At 53.8% G+C, this 21,824-nt stretch overlaps 1 protein-coding gene and 1 long non-coding RNA gene across 4 annotated transcripts in view; both read left to right on the forward strand.

Annotated features, from left to right (window-relative positions):
- Positions 1-15,690, forward strand: part of YY1 (YY1 transcription factor) — a 33,083-nt gene extending 17,393 nt beyond the window's left edge. Inside the window, exons 3-6 of one of the 3 annotated variants that reach the window (XR_006293501.1) lie at positions 7,500-7,560; positions 9,239-9,397; positions 10,732-12,888; positions 13,011-15,690. Coding sequence is in view for 1 of the 3 variants with exons in the window: in XM_043557011.1 (XP_043412946.1) it covers positions 7,500-7,560; positions 9,239-9,397; positions 10,732-10,914 (403 nt within the window). In the remaining 2 variants the exon portion in view is untranslated. Of the gene's footprint in view, positions 1-7,499; positions 7,561-9,238; positions 9,398-10,731 lie in introns of all 3 variants that reach the window. The other 2 variants (XR_006293502.1, XM_043557011.1) reach the window with 2 other exon arrangements.
- Positions 15,691-16,380: 690 nt separating this feature from the next.
- On the forward strand, positions 16,381-20,683 carry LOC122469533. The gene is made up of 2 exons (XR_006293503.1): positions 16,381-16,494; positions 20,484-20,683. It is a non-coding gene; the product is annotated as an uncharacterized LOC122469533 (long non-coding RNA).
- The last annotated feature ends 1,141 nt before the right edge of the window (positions 20,684-21,824 follow it).

Raw genomic sequence — 21,824 nt, forward strand, 5'->3', positions numbered from 1 at the left:
CGGCGTACATTGTAAATTTGAGGGTATCGTGCCGGACCCAGCTGCAGGGGCCCTGGGCTGCTTCTAGACCTGCGCAGCTGGCCACTGGGAAGGCACGTCCGTTCGTACTGCAGCACACGATCAGTTAAGCTCCCAGTGTTTTGTTAATTAAAGCTGGCATGACAGGATGAGATCAAGCATTTTCAGGGCCAGGACCCCCCGTGACCGTCCAAGGTGAGCAGTCAGGACGATCTGAACCCACTGCAGGTTTGTCTTGTCTGCGACGGGCTGGGTTCCCACAGAAACCTCTGCCGCTTTTCATGTTGTTTATTTTCCAGTGCCGTTTGGCAGTCGTTATGAGGATGTGAGAACACACTCAAAGACAAACTTGTAAATAAAGTGAAAAGAACTCATAAACTCTGGAGCAGAAGGACTACTTCTTTTCCCAACCTGAGGGTGAATGAAGCCTGGAATAGCCAGGAAATTTAGTTAGGCAGGGGCAGGAACAGGAAGAGGGAAATCTTTGTGATCCCACACCATCTAGGAACAGAACGGGGCCCTCTCTTTTCTTTCTCCTGAGAGCAGAGTGGAGTAGATAAGAGCTGGAGGCCCTGGAATGTCCTCGTTTCTCCCAGCCCTGCCGAAAACAAGGTGGGTAACTTCCTGCCATTTGGGGCCTCAGTTTCACCACGTGTCAGATGTGTTGTCAAAAAGGGGTTTGTGCCCTTTTGTCCTATCCTGTGAAACTGCAGTCGTGGAGAATTATACACATTAGCTTATTTCTGACTGATCACGGCTTACCCAAAAAAGTTCAGGCTTCTGTCCTCTTGTTGAGGACACTTTGTCCCGGCTTTTGTTGCCTTCATATTTTAAATACTGGTATGTTACTCAAATATTAACTCCATACTTCCCCCCAAAAACGCAAATAAAAATGGAGTCTGTAGATACATGGTCAGCAATGAGACTAGAGTATTTGGACAGATTTGAGTCAGATTTCTTGCCAGTGTTTAGTATTGTCAACGTATTTTTAAAGTCAGTCACGTCTCGTTACTGCACTTGGACTTCAGTGAGGATAGGGGCTGCTCTCTCAGGGGTAGAGACCCGGGGCATAGGAATCACGGAAAGCTTGTGCGAGGAGTGGCATGTGATCTGAGCCTTGTGGACGCTCAGATTTGGTGGGCAGACGGGATTTCCTCGGGACTGATGCTAGTGTGGCATGTGCACAGTGGAAGGTGCGTAGTCAGCCCTCATCCACTATGTGTTCAGAAAAATAGGTTTGGCTGGGAATTCAGATGCTCACAGGGAGACAGTTGGAGTTTAAGAGATCGTTGAGCTCTGTGAGTACTGGGCCAACGTATGTGGACATTTTCAGCGTGAAGCGGGCGGGGGCCAAAGGTGTGTGAACAGTAGAGAAGGGGCTCTGTGATCAGGGGTGGACTTGGAGAGGATTCCATTTCAGCCGTCTCCAGGCTGGCTTGGTGCAGGTGCAGCCAGCAAGAGGGAGAGGTCACGTAGGCCCGAGCCAGGACTGTGGCGGCCAGACTATGAAAGAATCGATGTGATCAACGTGGCAGGGGATGGTGGAAAAAATTGAGAGCCAGTCCGGCTGTGTGTCTCAGCGAGAAAGGAATCGAAATGGATGTTCAAAGCTTCGCACCTTAGGTGACAGGAGATTGGGAGGGGGTGCCGGTCTGGGGTTCAGGGTCAGCAAGTGTTTGGTTTTAGATGCTAATGAATCATCCCTGTTGGACTCGAGGTGGTTTCAGGAAGTAAGTTAGGGCTAGACTGCTCTGATGCGGGGGGTGAAGCCGGAAGGTGCCTCGGACGGATGTGCCGTGAGAGGGTGGTTGCTGGGAGGAAAGACCGCAGCACAAAGGCTTGGGAAAACCCTGTGCCCGGGGGGAAGGGAACCAGTGACAGCAGAGAGGGCCCGTTCATGCAGATAGGGGGTGGATTGCGAGAGTAAGGACAGCATCACAGAAGCCTCTGGGCTGGTCAGAAGGTCCGAGAGAGGGACAAATAACATTTCTCTAAGTTCAACATCACGAAGTATTTCAGTGGAGGAGCAGAGGGTAGAGGCAGGGTTTTACGGAGAGAAGGAACCTGGGGCTGGTGAGCAGAACAGTGACCCTCGGCCTTGTTCCCTCTCGCTGACGAATTGGGGTATCTGATCTGAAAGCTCGGCCCTTTACTCAGGAGGCCCGTGTCACTGTTGTGGAGTAGACGTTTCTGCTTGTTTTCATGTGGCCTTGCCCGGGCATCAGGGCTGTCTTCAACCCCACGAGATCCGAATGAGACTGTTCTTCACCAGCAATAATTAGAAGACAATGGAGGCACGTTTGGCGATTTGTGAGGAAGTTACTACAAACCTGGAATCCTTGATCCAGCCGACCTGCCAGTCAAATACCAGGCAAAATAGTGGCGATTTTAGACACGGAAGGATTTGGTTGATGTTGCACGCACCCTTTCTGAGGGGGTCACCTGCAGATCTACTCCAGCACATCCAAAGAAGCCTTCCTAAAGAATCTGGTGAACAGACAGTCAAGAAGGCAGCTGTGAGGCAGGCTGGAAACACGTTCAACTCAGAATAGAAAGTTGGGTGAGTTGTAAGAGTTTCTTCAGGAAAAGTTGAGTTCATTCCGCAGTGGGAATGGAGAATGGGTAGGAGGGGAAGCCAGGAGGTGTCAGTGGTACGGGAAAGAGTTTTCTAAAAAAGGAAGATAATCAGAAACCCCCTGAAGAGAGAGGCAGTGCTAAGAAAGCCATGGCCTAAAAATGGGCATACCTTTGATAAAGTGCAGAGAACGTGTTTGCCCCGACTCTGCAAGTCTCTCCGTGTCCTAAAGCCCCCGCGTTGGGCCCCTCGAGCAGGAAATGCGGTCCTAGTGCACAGGTACGTTCTGCAGTAGGCAGTGTGTGTACGTACTCTGAATATAGTGCGTGTTTCTTTGCTAATGAGCCTGTTAAAGATTTCATTCTGTGTACGGAATAGAATGAGATCTTGCTCTTCCTGACGGTGTATACAAAGTGGGGGTATACGGTTGGGCGCACGCTCATCCCTGTTGTCCATAGTGTCGGGGAACAGGTCGTGTCAAGCCTTCCCAGTCTCTAATTGGACGGTGGCGGTGGTGAGAGATGCTGGAGCCTGGAATGCCCTATTTTGTTAGGTCTTTGCATTTTGAGAATGGGTGTGACCAGCTGCTGAATAGGGTTCTTCAGGGGCCCTGGCACTGGGGACGGGGGCTCTGAAAGCCAAAGACAGAAAGGCACCAAGTTTCCAACTGTCGGTGGCCAGACCCCATCGTCTTCATTGGTAAAGACCCACAGAACTTGCTCTGCTGGCCTCCCGTCTCTATCCACCTCCACTCTGTGACTCAGCTGTTGGCCTGAGGCGGCGTGTTCGCTGCTTTTCCCTCTCCTGCGTGCGCCCCGGACCTGAAAACCGAGCGAGGAATGGTTCGGGTGCCCTGCCACACCGAGCCTAGAAAACCGGTCAGTGGTAAATCGGTTACACGCGTGGGAGCAAGTATAAGAAATCAGGGCTTTAATTTGCAAGTCCTGGTATTGGGGCGGTGCCTTCGATCTTTTTGATACTTGACAAAGTGGTCGGTGGTGGCACCCGGCGAGTTCCACTTCCTGGTGAAATCAGACAAGCTGTGTGCCCTTTTCATCAACTAAAGTTAGCCCTTGGGAAACCCGTAGACTAGAAAGAGCAGAATTAAGAGCGGTTAGGTCAGTCCCAGGTTGGTCATTTTTGTCGTTGTCCACTCCCACCCCGAGACTCCTTCACGGGGTCACCGTAGAGAGGAGATGTGCTAGTGGGGCCGAGAGGACCATCGTGGGAATATGTACCGTCTGCTTCGCTCATCTGTCTGGGGCAGCGGTATTCTCTGCACCGGGAAGGGAGGGGAGCTGCGGCTGCGGGTAGAGCCGTGCCCGGGGGGCCTTCCGCCCCAGCCCCACCAGCACGGTCATGGTCATGGTCACGGTCACGGTCACTCACGGTCACAGTGGGGGGTTCTGGTCTGGAGGCGACGAAGCTTGTTTGGCAGCAAATGGGCTGATTTTCATTCAAGATCGGCTCCTTCAAAAACGCTTCATCTTGGCTTCTGGGGCAACTTAGAACTTTGGCGGTTTCCCCCTGCTGAAAATTGTGCCAGGAAACTCCTGCCGGTTTTGGCCCCGGAGTCCAGGCTTTACCGTGTTGTTCCCTCCACGTGTGCGGAGTGAGCTGGTGGGAAGCCGGCGGCCAGGCCACCGGGAGCCCGGGCCCCGTTTTTATAACAGAGCAAGAAGCTTCTCTTGTTGGCTGCCTGGCTCCTGCTTGTAACTCGCAATACATTGAAGGTGCCTTTCTGTTTGTGCCATTTTTCTCCAGTCTCTCAGCCCTTCAGTTGACAACGGGGGCTTAGAGCACCAGAACCTTCTGGGTTGTTGAGTCTGACTGGCTTTTTTTTTTTTTTTTTTTTTTTTTAAGGAACGAACTCATTTTTAGCTAGGCCCACTTAGCACACAGCCGGGGATAATAATAGCTGCCATTCCCCCAAGAGCTTCGTGTACATCATCCCTTTCAGTCTTGGCGGCTCTAAAGCAGGTAGCATTCTGCCTTTTTACAGAGTAAGAAACTGAGGCTGAGAAGTTCAGTGATTTGCTCAAGGTCACGCGGCCATAGGAGTCCCCGCCAGGTCTGCCCCCGTTCTGGCTCCGCCACAGCGCCTAGCCACCGTCCCTGGTGTCCTTTGCAAAGGATCCCAGTCAAGGAGAAACTCCAGTCCTGGTTATTCTGAGCAGTTGGGACGGGCTGAGGAGATGCTCTGAGTAGCAGCATAGGATTTTAGTCTTTTTAAACTTTGTTCTTTTTTAGGATTTCAGCCACTTTATTTTGTAGGTTTATATATCAGTTGGTGCCACGAAGATTTTAATTTTAGTCTTTATTCACACACACACACACACACACACACACACACACACACACACACAAATACTTTTCAATCTAGGTTTTGGAAAATGACCTTTTCAGTGTTTGCCTTCAAGTAAAATATAAAAGGTACCAACATTACCGCCTCATTTGCCACTCTGTGGTGAAGAAGGAGGATTTGCCAAGGAACTTAAGAGTGGCCGCAGTTAAGCCTTCCACTTCCTTCTTGAGTCCAAGGGTGTTTGTCCAAGTACATTTTAAACTTTCATTCTAAAATCAGTGATACTGCTAAATGCTGGCACACATCTTGCAAATGACATTTTAAGAAGAATACCATTTTGATAATGGTAATAATGACATTTAAGAAATCGAGAGTTTGGTAAATGGTACAGGGTACTATGCTCTTTAATTTAGTGTATATTTGAAAATTTCCATGATCGACATTTTTTGAAAATCAAGTTCCTAGGAATAAATTTAAGAAACTGTATGGAAGGTAGCGTGGGCACACCTGTCCTACTGATGCAGGCACCTCACTGACATTGACCCCAGATGGGTGGGACAGGAAGTGGTTGTCTGCGACTTAATCTGTCAGAGTCAGTTTATTAACGTAATTTGCATAGAGTGAAATCCACCCTCTCTTAGGTGAGTGCCACCTGAGAGAATTTGGACAGGCGCAGTCAGGTAGCCACTTCCGCAGTCGAGACAAAGAGCATTTCAGTGCAGTCGTCAAAGGATGAACATTATAAAGACTGAAGCTTGGTTCTTAATAGACCCTTTTTTATTTTTAATAAAATACTACTGACTGGAGTAGAGAACCCTTTTATGTGAATCACTGTTGTCTTCCGAACTCTGCTGTTACCTCCAGGTGGCGCAGTGGCACCAAATTTCTGTTCTCCTTAGTTCTGCGAGCTCGTTCTTGAGCTCCTCCAGGATTTAGTGGTGTTTAAGATAACCGGATAGTTCCGAGCCCTGTATACAAACAGGCACTTAGAAAGTATCTGCTAACTGATGGGGTGATCTTCCAAGTCCAAGAAAGAACGTGTTTTCTACAGGGTTGGAATGGGGGCGGGTACCAAGATGAAAATGCTCTGCTAGAATTTAAAGTGGGAAGGGTATGCGGCTTTGAACAAACTCCTTAGAAGTAAATTACACATCACTTCTCGGGCCTTTTGGCTGAGATCAAGTGGAGTGTAGAAATAAGTCACAGCCACCAGATAAATTGTTTCAATGATGCTCGCCCAGGGATGGAGAGTTTTAACTAGGTGACTACGTGAGTTCAGGTTTTATCAAGCGGAAGCTTCGGGTCGCCCTTTTCCCAGACCGAGGGTGAAGAAGGGTAGTGTTAGGCCTTGGCTAACTTAAAGAAGACCACAGAGATCTTTGGTACCGAAAGAGCGCTGGTAAGTTAGCTCTTCTTGGGAAGGCCTCACTGACTTTGTTGCTTACCTGTTAACTGTGTGTCCTCACCTAGGAGCGTGAGGTGACAGACGTAGGGACAGGAGAGAACGTCTGTTTCAGACAAGTAAATCTGTTTTTCTAGTTTTTCTAGGAACTCTTAATCTCTCACCCCTCTACCACACACAGATCTGTAGGGAGTATTTGGAGAGAGAGTTTTGACAAAAGACCAGAGGTTGGTTCAGTGGAAATAGCAGGTAGGTAAGCTATCAAATCAGCGAGCTCTCTGGGTAGTGACTCCGCACAGGGCTCTCCCCGCTGCCCACGTGTGTGATCAGGCCTCTTGTTTTCCCCGGTCCCAGAGCAGGGCCAGAAATCGCTGTCACTTAAAAAAAAAAAAACGCACTGATTTTTGAAAAATGGTAATCTCCCCCCCCCACCGCCACCAAAAGTAGTATGATAAAAATTAAACAGTGGGAAAGGGGAAGGGTATGGGGTGTTCCCGCCTGGCCACCAGGGGCTCCCATAGGAACCCATAGGGGCTCCTCTCCGTCAAGCCTCGGGACCAACAGTTTGTTACTGTGTCTCTTTCCAGAGATAATGTAAGTAATTCTGTTTACGAGAACTATTCTGTACCTTTTAAAAAAGTATTTTAAAGATAAGGCCCGTCAGTATGAAATGAACCCTCCCTCCCTTTTTTTGTAGCGGTATGGGAGGGATGTATGTCCCAAGACCCTCCCATACCTGCCGCTTCCTTTTCACAGGCAGCTTTACCATCACAGCTGCTGCCCCTGGACACCATGCTTTGCTCCCGCCAGGAGATTCCTCTGTGGTCTGGGCCGGTGGTCTCTTGCGTTACTTAAAGAGCTCGAAGGAAAGAGCAGGTGCTGGAAGCGCCCCGACCTCAGGGCCGGTCCGTTCCGAGCTGCCCCCGCTCACTCGCGGGGAGACCCTGGCAGCGGCCCCACCTCCGTGAGCGCCAGCTTCCGCATCTGTGAAATGGGAAGGTGCTTCCCGGTCACGGGGGCTCGCTGCGGTGGTCGCATCCCTTCCCTCCTGGACGCGTGTTGTGATCTCAGTGGTTTGTATCTATAAGGAAAACATTTCAAGGGCTATATGATTTATGCCAGATGAGTCTACCCACTCCTACAAATCTCTTTCTCTCTCTTCTTTTTTTTTTTCTTTTTTTTTTTTCTTTTTTGGTAAGAATGAAGCCAAGAAAAATTAAAGAAGATGATGCTCCAAGAACAATAGCTTGCCCTCATAAAGTAAGTAATGCTAGGGGGAAGGTCTTCGTTAAACTGCCAGCAAAGATTTAGAGAGCTCCTGAGAAATCTGCACTTTAATTTGCATCTGATAATTAAGCGAGGAACTACAATCTTTGGTTTCTAAATTCAGGAGGCTCTGTTTGTGATGTAAGTTTTGTTGTTCAGTAAAGGCCACTTAAATTTAAACGGTATTAAATGGGGTCACTGTAGGGTGCCAATGTTTTTACTCTTATTATATATTGAATATGCAGTGTTAGGATTTTATTTCTCCTTACTGGATCATTAACAAGTCAGTCTTAAGACTTTGGATTGTGTCTCACCCGCGGACCTTTATGGGACTGTAAACCCATTGTGGAAATTTGGAAGTTATTTTGGATGTCACTAAAGCAAACCTAATAAACTTCATATCCTGCACAATTTTCTTAATTTACCCTGTCAATTGTGTGTTACTCGAGGGGGTGCTTAATTGTTTTCAAATGTGGTTAGCCTTCCAAACAGAAGGCCGGTCTAAAAAGTCCTTGGAGGTGTTGGCTGGGTGTGTTTCACACCTAATTGGATGGATGGAAAACTAACAGAGAAAGAAGTACCACCTAGGCGAAGAGAAAGAAGAGAGAAATGTTTAATGGAATAAAGAATTTTTTTTAAAGATCAACAGTTGGAGGAGGAGAAGTCTCAATTGGTCCTTGTGCTGACCTCCCGGCTTCTTTGCGTCCCTTTTTTTAACGCTCTCACCGTGGAGATCCTGAAACGGGAAACCATTTCCTTTGGGGCCAAAAAGCAAATAAGCATTTGAAAACAGTTACGCCTTCCGAGCCTGTCGTCCCCTCTAACTTCTCTGTGTCCTTCTTTTCCAAATTACGGTTTTGAAAATCCCATCTTCTAAATGGAAACCCAGGCGGAGGGTCAAAGTGGAAAGGCTGTGGCTCTCCCCTCCCGGGAGGACCCCGCTGTGCTGTCTGCCCACCCCACTCCTCCGTCCCCGGGCAGCAACTGCAGAAGAAACTGCCAGGGCCGCGAGGCCACGCTTCTCGGGAGCGCCACGTGCCCGCCCGCCTCGCCGCCCTGCCCTGGTGCCCGCGCGCCCGCTTCTCTTCTGGTGTCTCACCGAGTCAGTTTCTTCTGTAGTTGTCATTCCTTGGAGACGCTCTTCTTTCTCTGTCAAGAAAGGGGAAGAGGCAAAGAGAGAAGAGGGAACAGTAGGCGACGGAGGACAGCCCATTCTTGCAGCACAGAATAAGGGGCCCACCCAAGGTCGTGGTGGACAGCCGCCAGTTCACCTCCTTTGGTTTATCAGGGCTTGTGTTACTTCATCGGGGTGGGGGTGGGGGGGGCCTATCAGGTGAGGCGGCTGCGGTGTGGCCGGAAGCCAGGGTGCTGGGTTCTATTCCCAGCCCGGCTCCTACTAGCGGTGTGACCTCGGGCAAGTCTACCTGAAGACATCTCTGAGCCTCAGTTTCCTCCTCTGTAAAACAAGGGTTGGCATTAAATGAGAAGGCCCTTTCCAGCTATCTGGTTTTTTGTCTTAAATGATATAACATTTCTGTTGTAATACTAAGTAAAATTTAAGGGGGGGCATTGGGGGGTTCCGTGGTTTCTTGTATCCGTGAAGGCTATTAAGCGGTTGGATCCTTTGTAACAGCTGCAGTGTGAACCACTAAGCTTCTCTCTCTGTTCGAAGGGCTGCACAAAGATGTTCAGGGATAACTCTGCCATGAGAAAACATCTGCACACCCACGGCCCCAGAGTCCACGTCTGTGCAGAATGTGGCAAAGCTTTTGTTGAGAGCTCAAAACTAAAACGACACCAACTGGTTCATACTGGAGAGAAGCCCTTTCAGGTAGAGCCAGTCCCTTCCCCTTCCACGCCGCCTGCAGGTGTAGGCAGGGCCGTGGGTGCTCGGGAGACGCAGCCCAGAGACTGAGCGCTCTGAGTGCTCTTCTGCGGGAGACGAAACTGGTGTCCCGAGGAAATACTGAGAAGGGCTGCCCGGCTCTCGACTTCCCCACAGGCCGGATCTCAGGTCCTGGAGGCGGGCTGTAGGGTGGGGGTGGGGGTGGGGGGGGTTGAGGGGGCCTATTTCACCTGCAGAGAACAACAGGATTGCTCAAGTAAGCCTAAAACTGCATTGCTAGCGCGCTCACGGTGGTGTGCAAGCAGTTTGTTTTCTGTGGTTGATTTAAGCATGTTGAGTTCCCAATCGACCGGAAACTCACGGCATCTTACCGGACGAGAATAAGGATAGTTAACGTTTTGTCTTGTCTTTTAGAAACCTGTGACCAGTGAACGAACTAGCAATACAGCTCTAACGGGGTTCTTTTTTTTTTTTTTTTTGGTAACTTTTTTTAATGCTTATAGAGCACAAGTGGGGGGTGAGGTGGGGGGCAAAGAGAGGGAGACTCAGAGTCTGAAGCAGGCTCCAGGCTCTGAGCTATCAGCACAGAACCTGATGCGGGGCTCGAACTCCCAAACCATGAGATCACGACCTGAGCCAAAGTCAGATGCTCAACCGACCGGGCCACCCAGGCGCCCCTTATTTAACTTTTATTTAAGTAATATCTGTACCCCATGTGGGGCTCAAACTCACGACCCCAAAACCAAGAGTCACATGCTTTTCTGACAGCCAGCCTGGCATCCCAACAAGGTGCTTTTTGACACTTGACACCAGAACTGTTCCTAATCATTTGTTTGTTTATTTATTTAATGTTGGTTTAGATGAGAGAGACAGTGCGTTAGCGGGGGAGGGGCAGAGAGAGCCGGAGACAGAATGCGAAGCAGGCTCCAGGCTCCGAGCGGTCAGCACAGAGCCCGATGCTGGGCTCAAACTCACACGAGCCGTGAGATCACGACCTGAGCCGAAGTCAGACCCTCAGCCACCGGAGCCACCCGGGCTCCCCTCATTTGTATTTCATTATTTGAAACGTTGACAGAAATACGAACACCTTAACATGATACCGAGGGGGATTCTTGGTATTTCTCCTCCCTCGCACTGAAATAAGTCGTGAGGTGGGTTCAGGAGTTACCCTGTGACGGGACGGGCACGCTTCCCCAGAACAGGGAGGGAACGGTGTCTGGTGAGGGGAGCGGGCTGTTCCGTGGCGCAGCAGCCAGCTGCTCGCGCCCTCGGGGCCTGGTCAGAGTCTGAGCGGGTTCTCTCTGGTCTCTCCTGGACAGTGCACGTTCGAAGGCTGCGGGAAGCGCTTTTCACTGGACTTCAATTTGCGCACACACGTGCGCATCCATACCGGGGACAGGCCCTACGTGTGCCCCTTCGACGGCTGTAATAAGAAGTTTGCTCAGTCGACTAACCTGAAATCTCACATCTTAACACACGCTAAGGCCAAAAACAACCAGTGAGAAGAAGAACGGAGAAGACCCTTCTCGACCCCGGGGAGCATCTTCCAGGAGTGTGATGGGGAATAAAGACGCCTCTCCTTTGTATATTGTTTCTAGGAAAGAATTTTAAAAATGAATCCTACACACCTAAGGGACATGTTTTGATAAAGTAGTAAAAATTAAAAAAAAAAAAAACAACAAACTTTAATAAGATGACATGGCTACGATGCTCTGTCTTGCTCTGTAATCTCGTTTCAAAAACACGGTGTTTTTGTAAAGTGTGGTCCCAACAGGAGGACAATTCATGAACTTCGCATCAAAAGACGATTCTTTATACAACAGTGCTGAAAACGGGACTTCTTTTCACATTCTTATAAATACGAAGCTCACCTGTTGCTTACAATTTTTTTAATTTTGTATTTTCCAAGTGTGCATATTGTACACTTTTTGGGGATATGCTTAGTAATGCTACGTGTGATTTTTCTGGAGGTTGATAACTTTGCTTGCAGTAGATTTTCTTTAAAAGAATGGGCAGTTACATGCATACTTCAAAAGTATTTTCCTGTAAAAAAAAAAAAGTTCTATAGGTTTTGTTTGCTATCTTAATTTTGGTTGTATTCTTTGATGTTAACACATTTTGTATAATTGTATCGTATAGCTGTATTGAATCATGTAGTACCAAATATTAGATGTGATTTAATAGTGTTAATCAATTTAAACCCATTTTAGTCACTTTTTTTTTCCCGAAAAATACTGCCAGATGCTGATGTTCAGTGTACTCTCTTTGCCTGTTCAGTTACAGAAAGTGGTGCTCAGTTGTAGAATGTATTGTACCTTTTACCACCTGATGTGTACAGCCCATGTAACGGAAAGGGCAACAATAAAACAGCAATCCTACAGAAAGAATACGGCAGAGAAAGCTCTGTAAGCACAGTCTTATTTCCTTTTGTTGTCCAGAATAATTCCAATTCTTGAGCCTCCCAGAAATTGGAAGCCAAATAAAGCAACTGAAGTTTTCCTTTACTTTCGCGCTCAGCTACGGTGACTGGTGATTGAAGCAGCACATAGATGTTTTGGTCCTTCCTACGCGTGCTGAGCTCTGAGAGCGAGTAGGTGACAGGCATCCCGAGTTAAGGAACTACCTCAGAGGACCCCCAGCCGGACCCGTGGGAGATAGGATTTTGATTTTAGCTCCCCCAGCAAAAGCGTGGCTGAAACAGTTGTGCCCCGGCCTGTGTGCGCGCTCCAGGTAAGCTGGCGACCAGGCGGGGCGCGAGCAGAGGGGGCAGCGGGCGCCTCTGCGGCTCGGGAAGCGCTTCCGGTTCTTGGCTGTTGGCTTGAGAGCCTTGGCTCCCCCATCCGGTGGGGTCTTCGCACGCTGGCAGATGCAGCAGTTGAGTGCCCAGCGGCTTATTAACGTCACGCTTCCAGCCGGGTACCGAGTGCAGATTGGCAGGGTGGTGCGATGATTAAGAAAGTTGTACTCAGTGAGTACTTGACCTCTCACGTTGTGACCTCCTAAATGTACGATTATCATTTTTGAATTTTACTTCGAGTCCCATATCGGGCTCGTGAGAATGTTTTATAAACCGCCAAGATGCAGCAAAATCCCATGTATTCAAAATGCAAACACACCGGGTGTCTCTGTGCTGTAGGCTTGACTCTGTGAGGTAATTGACAAACTAGCTAATACCTGAGATTTATTTACAAGATGTCCAGGACACCATCAGGTCCAAGATGTAGCCCTGTCTCTTCCACCTTCTCCATCGGTCCTGCACAGGAGGGCTGGTGACCTAATGACAGTGACCCTGTGGCTCTCCGGAACTTTGAAGTGCCTTCTGAATCATAAAATGAAAATTTTAACTTCAGACGCTTTGTTTTATTCGTTCAGAATCTGTTATCCATTGGGTAGTTTGATGGAAGTGAGTTAATGAGAAGACCCCAGCTGTTCTCTGGATAAGCCAGGCTTTGATGTATCTGGCAGTCAGGAGAGAGGTAAGCCCGCGGTGGAGGTCCCCTTCAGAGCCGCGCGCCCCGGCGCGCGCGCGGTTCTTTGGCCAGACCTGGGGCCGAGGCCTGTGGCGTAAAACGCCCATACCTTCCCTCCCCACCCTCAGGTGAGCAGTCTCTGGGTGGCCGTACCGAATGCCACTCTGGTGGGGTGGCCGTGTTAGGAGTCTGGAGCCTCGTCCCCTCCACCCCCACCCCGCCCAGCGCCGCCACACGGGAGCCTGGTGCCCGCGCTGTCCTCAGGACTTCCGCCCGGGGACCCACGGCAAGACAGACTTGTGTCGCGCCAGCAACCCCAAGAGCCACGCCGTGACCTACAGAGAAGCCAGGCTCCCACGTGGAGCGAGGTCCCCCCTTCCTCTGTGCCTTGATCCTTGGGGGATGCCTCGGTCATCTCTTGCGCCCCTTTCGTCTCTGAGTGAACCGTCGTCGCTCCCCGGGACTCTTTGCCCGTGTGTCACCTCTCAGTCCGCAGAGTTCATTGCTGACGGGGATTTGATTGGGGGTTTGAAGACCACGTAAGGTCCCAAGTTCCTCGTTGGCGGTAACCTCTGTTCCCAATAGTGTAGGAAACGAATCAGCGAGTGGCGGTGTCAAGGCTAGCTTGTTCTCATTGGCTGGAACCCAAACCCGTTTTGCTTGTGGTGAGAATTTATAATTTTGCTAAAGATGTGATTTGCTAAAATTGGAAGTAGTGTTCTAACAGTGAGTCACTTGTCTTGAGGACTAATCTGATTTATAAGTAATACTGATAGACCTATTTTCTTACATCCCAGCGGAAACAAATGCACGTTTCTAGCGTATGTAATATAAAAACTCCAGAGGATAAGTTTACACTTTACGAGAAGTTGTTTTCTATTTTTGGATTTCTTATTATTTCCCCCCCTTTTTGGTAGTGGGGCTCAGGGGGAAGCATAATATTTGTATAAAGAACTGTCACCCCAGAGTGACCTTTATTTTCCAAGGTGACATTGAACTCACGCTGTTGGTTTCACATGGTGTTTGTGTGCTGTGCCTAGATTCAAGGCCTGAGGATTTGAGGAAAATCAAGATTTCCCCCACCCCCCACCCCCCGTTCGGTTTTCATGTGCAAGTTCTTTTAAATGTCACTTATTTTGCTGGATCTGAGTGAAGTAAGGCCCTGTGACAGCCTAGTATCTCAGTGCCTGCCAGTGTTTCCAAGCAGAGTTCTAGATGGTGTCTTCACAGAGGAGAGTCACTTGCGTTCAGCCAGCACCCAGGGAGATTCGCGGTCGGCCTGAGCAGCTGCGGTGCCGTGAGGGGCTTTACTGCCGCCTCGCTCTGCCCAGCCGCACTTAGCCGCTGTCACTCACCTCCGAATGTATGTCCGTGGCTCAGGAACCCCTGGCCCTCCCGGAGACCCGATGACCCCGCCCGCACTCCGCACAGGCAGCGAGAACCCATCATTTCTTGTCTGAATCCTCTTTTGATTCTTAAGTTCCTTCTGTTTTCTGGACATCTGACCACCAGCAAGAGCAAGGATCCCAGAGGTCTGGTATAGTGGGAGAGCGGAAGCTGTTTACAGGCATTCCCTTCACGCCACGACCCTGCCGGGAGGCCTCCTCCTAGCCTGCCTGTCGTCGGATGGCCGCAGACGCCCAGCCTTAGGGGGCAGGGATACTCGCCTGACTTTGTAGCCCTTTGTCCTGGCTCCTGTTGGCATTAGTCAAGTCCAGCGGGTGATGGCAGCACCCAGACTTCACCCCCAAGGCAGGGGAGGAAGCCCGGGTTGCAAGCTCTGCTTCCTTGCCGCTCCGGTCACGCCCTCCACTGCCCCCTGACTTCCCGGCCTCGGCCTCCTTTGTCACCGCTCACGTTGTGCACAAGTTCCCTGCTTGCCCGAACGGTGTGAACGCAGGCCCTTCGGAGCAGCGGCGTCAGGCTCCTGGCAGTCCCTTCAAGCCGGAGAGGATGCTGGAAGGTGCTGGAGAGGATGTCTAAGCTGGGACCGTGCGGAGACAGATGGTGGGAGGGGGTGGGTGGCGTACTGCTGAGGCGCTTCCTCCGCTCCCCTTACGACAGCTGGAAGGGGATGTTGGAACGAAACGTTGGCCTTAGTTAGGTCAGCAGGCAAACGGGACTCCCCGCGAGCCGGTCACCCCGCTCCGCTCCCCGTGTTTCCGACCAGCGTTGTGCGAGTCTGCAGAGGGCGAGCGGGTGCGGCGGGATCACGTTCCATCGAAGTCACGATGATTGATTTTCCACAAAGCGGCAAGTTTGATCCAGTTGACAGCTTTCTCGTTCCAGACAGGTGCCGCGAGAAACGGCATCGGGATGTCGCGGGGAGGAGGCAGGTGCCGTGCTGTATTCTGTCTGCTGCTCTATCTGGGGGCCACGCGGTGTCTGCGCACATAGTGGAGGGCAAGGGGCATCAGTACCGAACAGAGTAGCCTTGTTTCTACGACATCCATAACTGTTAACCAGGCTCTAGTATCTCCGGACGGTGATCGGTCAAGCCATTTTCATAGAACAATTCTGTTTTTATTCACTTTCTGGTAACTTCCGTAGGCCCTGACTCAAGGACTTAGCGTCGTGTCTCATGTACATCTTTTCTTAAATGTTCTCTGCCATTTCTGGAATTGTCCTTGGTTTTTCCTTAGCTCATAGGTCATAGATGCAGAAATATTATAGTATTTAAGGCATCCGCATCAAGCATCAGATGGCTTTGCATCCAGAAAAACATTTAACGATAACTCCGTTTGAAGCACCACGCATGTGTAACATGGCTCTATAAAATATAATAAACGCATAACGTTGTTAAGCTTTTCAATGCCTGTGGTTCTCGTTTGTCCCCCAGTCCTCCAAGCCGCCTCTCCCCGAGTCTCCTTACACGGGAAACCTGGCCACAAGCTGCCTGGGGTGGCTCCTCGTGGGTTTCCTTCCGGCACGGAAACGGAAACGCACAGGATTCCACTCGTGCTGGCGAGAACTGCTTCCTGAACATCTCCCCGCTCCGAGATGGGCTGATGGGCCAGAGTTCTCATGAAGAGCCCGCCCGCTTTTCAGAAAGCACAGCACGGCCAAATGACATTCTCATGGCCCGCTGATGCCCAGTGGCAGTTCTGGGAGCTCCGGTGCCTAAAAGAAGGGCTTCCTAACTGGGATAAGACTTAACAGCCTGATAAACTATATACCGAGAGCTCCTGAGGATTTGGCTAAAAGCAAAATGCAGAGGAGCGTCCTGCTCTGTCCTGGCTGGGGCTCTGGTGTTTTTGGTGTACTGATCAAGGAGATTCATGTGACTTTCCCTCCCTTTTGCTAAGGATGGAAGGGGCTGCTGACAGAATGTTGCCGAGGTGGCGAGTCCCAGGCCCGCGTGAGGCCCAGAACTGCTGAGCGAAGGCTTGAGGTAGCGCTGAGCTGAGGGGCGGCCGTGGTCAAAGATCGAGTGTGCGTTTCTGGGTTTTAGATGGGAAGGAAGCGAGGTCATGGAGGGCTGTGGAGTTGCTTCCGTGGGCACCCCCACATAGCGGTGAGGCCAGCGTCCCTCCTTTGCCCTTGTCCCTATCTCCAGCTGGCTGTGGGGACATCGGTTGAGAACCTAACTTGCCCAGGACCGTGCTCGGCACGGTGAGCATTGTTTCATTTTCTCCTCCAAACTGCTCTGGGAGGAGCTCTGCAGCACAGCCCCATGTCGTGGTCGAGGGTCACTGGCAAAGGTCCCGGCAGTCGGGATTCAAAACCCAGGCCTGCCTGCCTGCCTCCTGCCACTGGGCCCGCTGCCTGAGTGGATCTCCGACCCCTTACGTAGAAGCCGCGGTCCCTATTTAGGGGGCAGTACCATACCCGGCCTGCCCAGAGTCTTAGAGGGCATTCCTGGCCTTGGAAGCTGGCTCCTGGGGCTGCTCACTAGTGGCCAACAGGCCTCACCCCCTTATTCTGGTTCCCGGCTGCTCCTCTCCAGCTTCCTGCAGTCACTACTGAGCCAGTCTCCTAGCTGGGGCTCCCACCACCCCACCCGAACCTGCAGTGGCTCCCCTCTTCCTGCAGAACAAAATCCAAAGCTTTCCACCTATGCTCAAAGCTAAGCCCCAGCCCTGACCTACTTTTCCAACCTCTCTCTCCCACCGCTCTTCACCTTCCCCTTGCAGTTTTTCATTTCCAAAGCTTCCCCTGCCCCGGAACTCCCAGGTTCGCTCATTCGTGCCACAGTCCGGAGGGCGAGCTGTGTGTCAGGCGGGGTTTTCCGTGCTAATGGAACTTGCATTACAGCTAGCGGGGCGGTGGCAGGGCGGGCTCTGAGGAAGCTTGCGCCTAGCTGATAGTGACCTGGATCGAGCCCCCCCCCCCCCGCCCCCATCATCCGCTACATGTTGCTTATGTACTAGTCCCCATGAGTCCCAGGAGCTGGTGGCCAGAGCCCCTCTCCGGCCCTGGCGGGGCGGGGGGACTGCCCATCCTGCCCTCCCCACCGCCCCCTGCCTGGCCTTGGCAAATTCCTTGTCGCCTCTGCCCTGCCCTCCCTCCCGGGCTGCTGGGCCGCAGGGCCCGAGGGTTCCTCGCTGTGCGCCTCCACCTCCGGCCGCGGGGGGCGCTGTGCCCGGCCGCTCTCCCGCCCCGCGGAGAGGGGTGGGGCCAGGTGCGCGTGCGCGCGGCGCTGGCTGCCCGGGGGCCCGGAAAGCCAGCCCTTCTGGGAAGCCGGGGGATTTCCGGAGCCCGCTGGGGCGGGGACGCTTAGGGTCCCCTCGTGGGCGGCAGCGCCTGTCCGGGGCTCGAGCGCGGCTGGGGGGAGGGGCCGGGGAGGGGGGTGCGCAGCCCCAAGTGCAGATGACCTTGTGCAGATGGGCCGCCGGGGCTTCGTCTTCCTCGGCGCGGGCTGCGGGGCCTTCTCCCTTGGGAGGGCAGCCCGGGCGGCCGCGGGAGGCCGCAGGGCAGGGGAGCCACTCCGGGAGGGCTCCTGGTGCACCCCCCAGACCGGAGGGGCCGGGGGAAGAGGCCCCAGGCAGCCGACCACTCCCGAGTCCCGGGGAGAGTCAGCCCGGTGTCGCGGAGGGTGGGGGAGGGGCGGCCCAGGCCGGGAGAGGGGGGGGGAGGGGGGCTTCTGTGAAGCGGGTTGGGAGGAAGCTGCGGGAAGCCCTCCGGGCCCCGCCGCTTTTCTCGTCCACCCTCGTCTGACAGGCCCCCTCAGCAGCCGGCCTCCACGCCCAGATCCCCCTCCGCTCCCCGCTCTGCCGAGTCACCCGCTCCGATGCCGGTCACTGGCCCCCACCCATCGCCCCTGGGGACCTCAACATCCGTCCTCAGGGATGGTGCATCGCCTAGCCAGGCTGCTTCCCGGCCTCCTTATGGTGACCCCGCCCCAGCCTGCCACCGCCACAGGGGCTCCCAAACCTTGTTTTCGCTGACACCTGCCCACTCCGGTCTCTGCCCTGGGGTCCCGCTCGGCCCCTCCTGCCCTCCCCAGGGTCGAGCCCCAGCCTCTCAGCCTGGGCGCCCCTGGCCCCTCCAAGCCCCGTGTCCTGGCTTCATTCCCTCCTACGTTCTCGCCTTCCCTTGTCCCTCTTTCACTTGCCTGGCAGACCCCAAACTGGCCCTGTACCCAGGAGCCTCTCTGCCGTCCGTCAGCCACCCGCCAAGCAGGAGTCCACTCCTTACCTCGCCCTTTCTTCACAGCCCCTGGCCCAGCACGTCCCCCCATGTGTGCCCCCTGTCTTGTGTCCCCGCTGTAGTCAGCCGCCCCCCCCCCCCCCCCCCCCGTGCTGCCCAAACCTGCCTGGACGCCCCCAGGGAGGCTTTCAGGGTCTGCCAACCCTGGAGAGCCACCCAGTGGTGACACCTGGAGGGGGCTCCAGGGATGAGAGGGTGTGGGGGAGGGGTGTGGTCAAGCAGACTGATGGTTACAGCCTGAGTGAGGCCAGGTGGCCTGGGAGAGTGTGGCCAGAGCAGGGTGGGAGCCAGTGTCCCCGCAGGCTGAGCTCCCAGCAGCCACTGGGCCACCGCAGAAAGGAAGCAGAGACCAAGGGGCACACGGGCTGGGTGGGCCGTGGCCCTGTCCAAGGTTTTTGCCCCTCTGGGGCCTGACCCGCCGCTCCAGGGTGTCCGTCACCTGCAGCCACAGAACTTGGTGGGTGGACCAGCAGGAGCCCAGGGAGCCAGCCCAGGCTGGTCCTGGCTCTTGTGACAGTCCCCACGACAGGGGTGGAGGATGGCCCAGCGGGTCCCCGGCCAGGCCTGGGGCAGGGGTGTGAGGAGGGCCGAGTGAACTCAGACAGGGCTGTCCCCCACTGGCTTCTGCTGCAGATGGAGGTCTGTTGGGGGGAGTGGAGGGTGTGAGAGCTGTCGTCACGTCCCAGAACCTGCCGGCTACAGGGTGGCTGAGAAGGCCCCGTTCTGGGATGAGGGGCTCTTGATTTACGAGTGCCGCTGAATAACTCCGTGGAAGTGGCCAGTGAGAGGGGGGTGAGGGAGACGACGCCGTACTCGGTGCACCTGGGGCCCGAAGGGAGAAAAAAAGAGCAGGGGACACGTGTGAGCGCCAGAGGAGGTGGCCGACACTTCCTCGCCACGCCTGGAGGAACGCTTGCACTGGAGAAACGGGGAAACCGTCTGTCGGGTTGACCCAGTCTCCCTCAAACTGCCACGGGGGCTTCGTGCATCATCATCCCTTCCCGAGTGGTCCTGCCTGCCTTTCGGAGCCCTCCCTTCCCCGCCCTGAGGTGCCCTTTGGCTCAGGCACCCCCAACTCAGCCCTCCTCGTCTTGCCCCTGTCGCCCCCTCGCCTCACAGCCTCCCGTGGGGTCTCTAAGGCATAACTCTGAGCCTATCACTCCCCTGGGTAAAACCAGCCGGCTCCTGGCCGTGGCCGTGACGCACGACAGAGAACCCAAGGAAGAGTGTGGGACTGGCCTTCCGGAGACCAGGCTGGCCCTGCCTCTGCAGGCCTCCCATCCCCATTTCCCCGGGGAGAGGGGGGCAGGGTCGGAAGTCACGGGATGTGCCACGGTGCATTTGTCCCTTTTACAAATCTTTCTCAGAAACCCCAGCCACTGCTTTCATTTTGCTGACCAGATAGATCTGGGACACGGGGCCGCCTCTGGCTGCGAGGCCAGACACACTGAGGCCCAGAGCAAGTCGTGTCCCATTAGAAAAGGGCAGGTTGGCCATTCGGGAGGCACCCAGGAGGCTCAGCCCTGCTGCGTGACTCGGCCCGGTGGCCCTCTCCAGCCTCCTCGCTGCGAGCCACACTGCTCCTCCTTCCGCCTCCCTCCCCCCCTCTGCCCGCGGGCCTCGGTTACACCTGCTCCCTCAGCTCCAGCCCCACCGTCCCCTCCGTGGCCCGGTAGGCTGCTGCTCTGCTGAGACTTCAGGCATCTCCAGGGGACTCTCCCGAGCCCAGCAGGATAGACAGGAGCGTTTCTCCGGTGAAATGCCGCGCAGCTGTTAACAAAAACGGGGCCAATTCGAGCGCACTCATAAGGGAAAGGTCTCTGTGAGTTGAACTGTGTCCCCCAAAAAGAGATGTTGAAGTCCTCAGCCTCAGTCTTTGCTGATGTTATTAGCCAAAGTGAGGTCCTGCTGGGGTAGGGTGGGCCCACAGGCCAATGACGGTGCCCTTCTAGCAAGAGAAGACAGGCCCAGGGGGAACGGCCACGCGAAGACAGAGGTTGGAGCAGTGTGTCCACAAGCCGAGGGTCACCAGCCACCACCAGGCAAGGAGGGATGCTCCCTCGGAACCTCCAGAAGGAAGCTCACTGCTGCCACAAGATCCCAGCCTTCTGGCCTCCGAACTTGGAGAGAATAAACGTCAGTTTCGGTTACACAGCATGTGGTGTGTTGTTACGGTGGCCCAGGGAAACTACTGCAAGTTCACCGTCAAGTGGAGAAAGCACAGAACGGTCAGTACCCAGGTCACGCTTCTCGGGGAGTGCGTGTTCCCACGTGCTGGCTCCGCCCTCCCGGAGCTGCCCCGGGAGCCGGAGGCCGCCCCTGCCTGGGCCAGGGAGGCGGGGACAGGCTTCCCGCTTCACAGCACAGTCCGGTTCCGTTCACATTTGTATTTTTTTTACCACGTGAACACATTACTTACTCCAAATAAATATAAATTCAAAACAGGGAGAAGATGAGATGGCAAATTCATAAAAAAAACCCACACCCCTCCCAACCCTTCCTCCTGCCCGATTTGCCGGTAATGTTTAACCCTCTGCACTTGGGGCAGTTTTTGGCATCTGCCCGGTCTCTTTCTGAGGAAACAGAAGCGAGAGAGGCCAGGGGGCCCCGCTGGGGGAAGGTGCTGCCTGGGCCGCCGGGCTGGGGGGCCGCTGGGTCGAAGGAGCCTGTGAGGGTGGGTGCCTGAGAACACCCCACCCTGGGGTCACCAGCCAGCCTCCGCAGTCGAGCTCAGTGGCGCGGGCTGATGCGGGGGACCGAACAGGGTGTAAAGGCACAGGAGAGTTGACGGCCCTCTCTCGGGCCCTTCCTTGAAGTCAGGCAGAAGCTTCTTGGCTCAAGCAATTGAGAAGCAAAGAGACTGCTGGCTGGTAGCTGTCGAGACTCAGGGCGCCCAGAACGGCCTCCCGGAAGGTGAGAAGTGAGGGTGGGTGGACAGTAAGACGCCCCTTAGGCACACGAGGCCTCCTCCAGGGAGCCCTCACAGGCCTCTCAGGCTGGGGTAGGTCTAATCTCAGATGGACAGATCCATTCACTTCTCAGAGCTCCACTCAGACCTCCCCTCCTCCAGGAGGCCTCAGCGAGTGTCCCCTCTCTGTGCCCTTCCCACACCTCGGTACCCCAGAGGGGCTCACAGCACACAGGCTGGGAAATCGCAGACATCTGGGAGCATTTGCTGAATGGCTGAGACTTCGCCCGGCATGTTTGTGAGTTTACCCACCTGATAATCCTCATGCCTACGTTAGCCCCATTTTGCAGACGGAGAAACGGAGGGTCTAGATGTACCCTGGAGC

This window comes from Prionailurus bengalensis, chromosome B3 (genome assembly GCF_016509475.1).
Source record: "Prionailurus bengalensis isolate Pbe53 chromosome B3, Fcat_Pben_1.1_paternal_pri, whole genome shotgun sequence".
Lineage (NCBI taxonomy): Eukaryota > Metazoa > Chordata > Mammalia > Carnivora > Felidae > Prionailurus > Prionailurus bengalensis.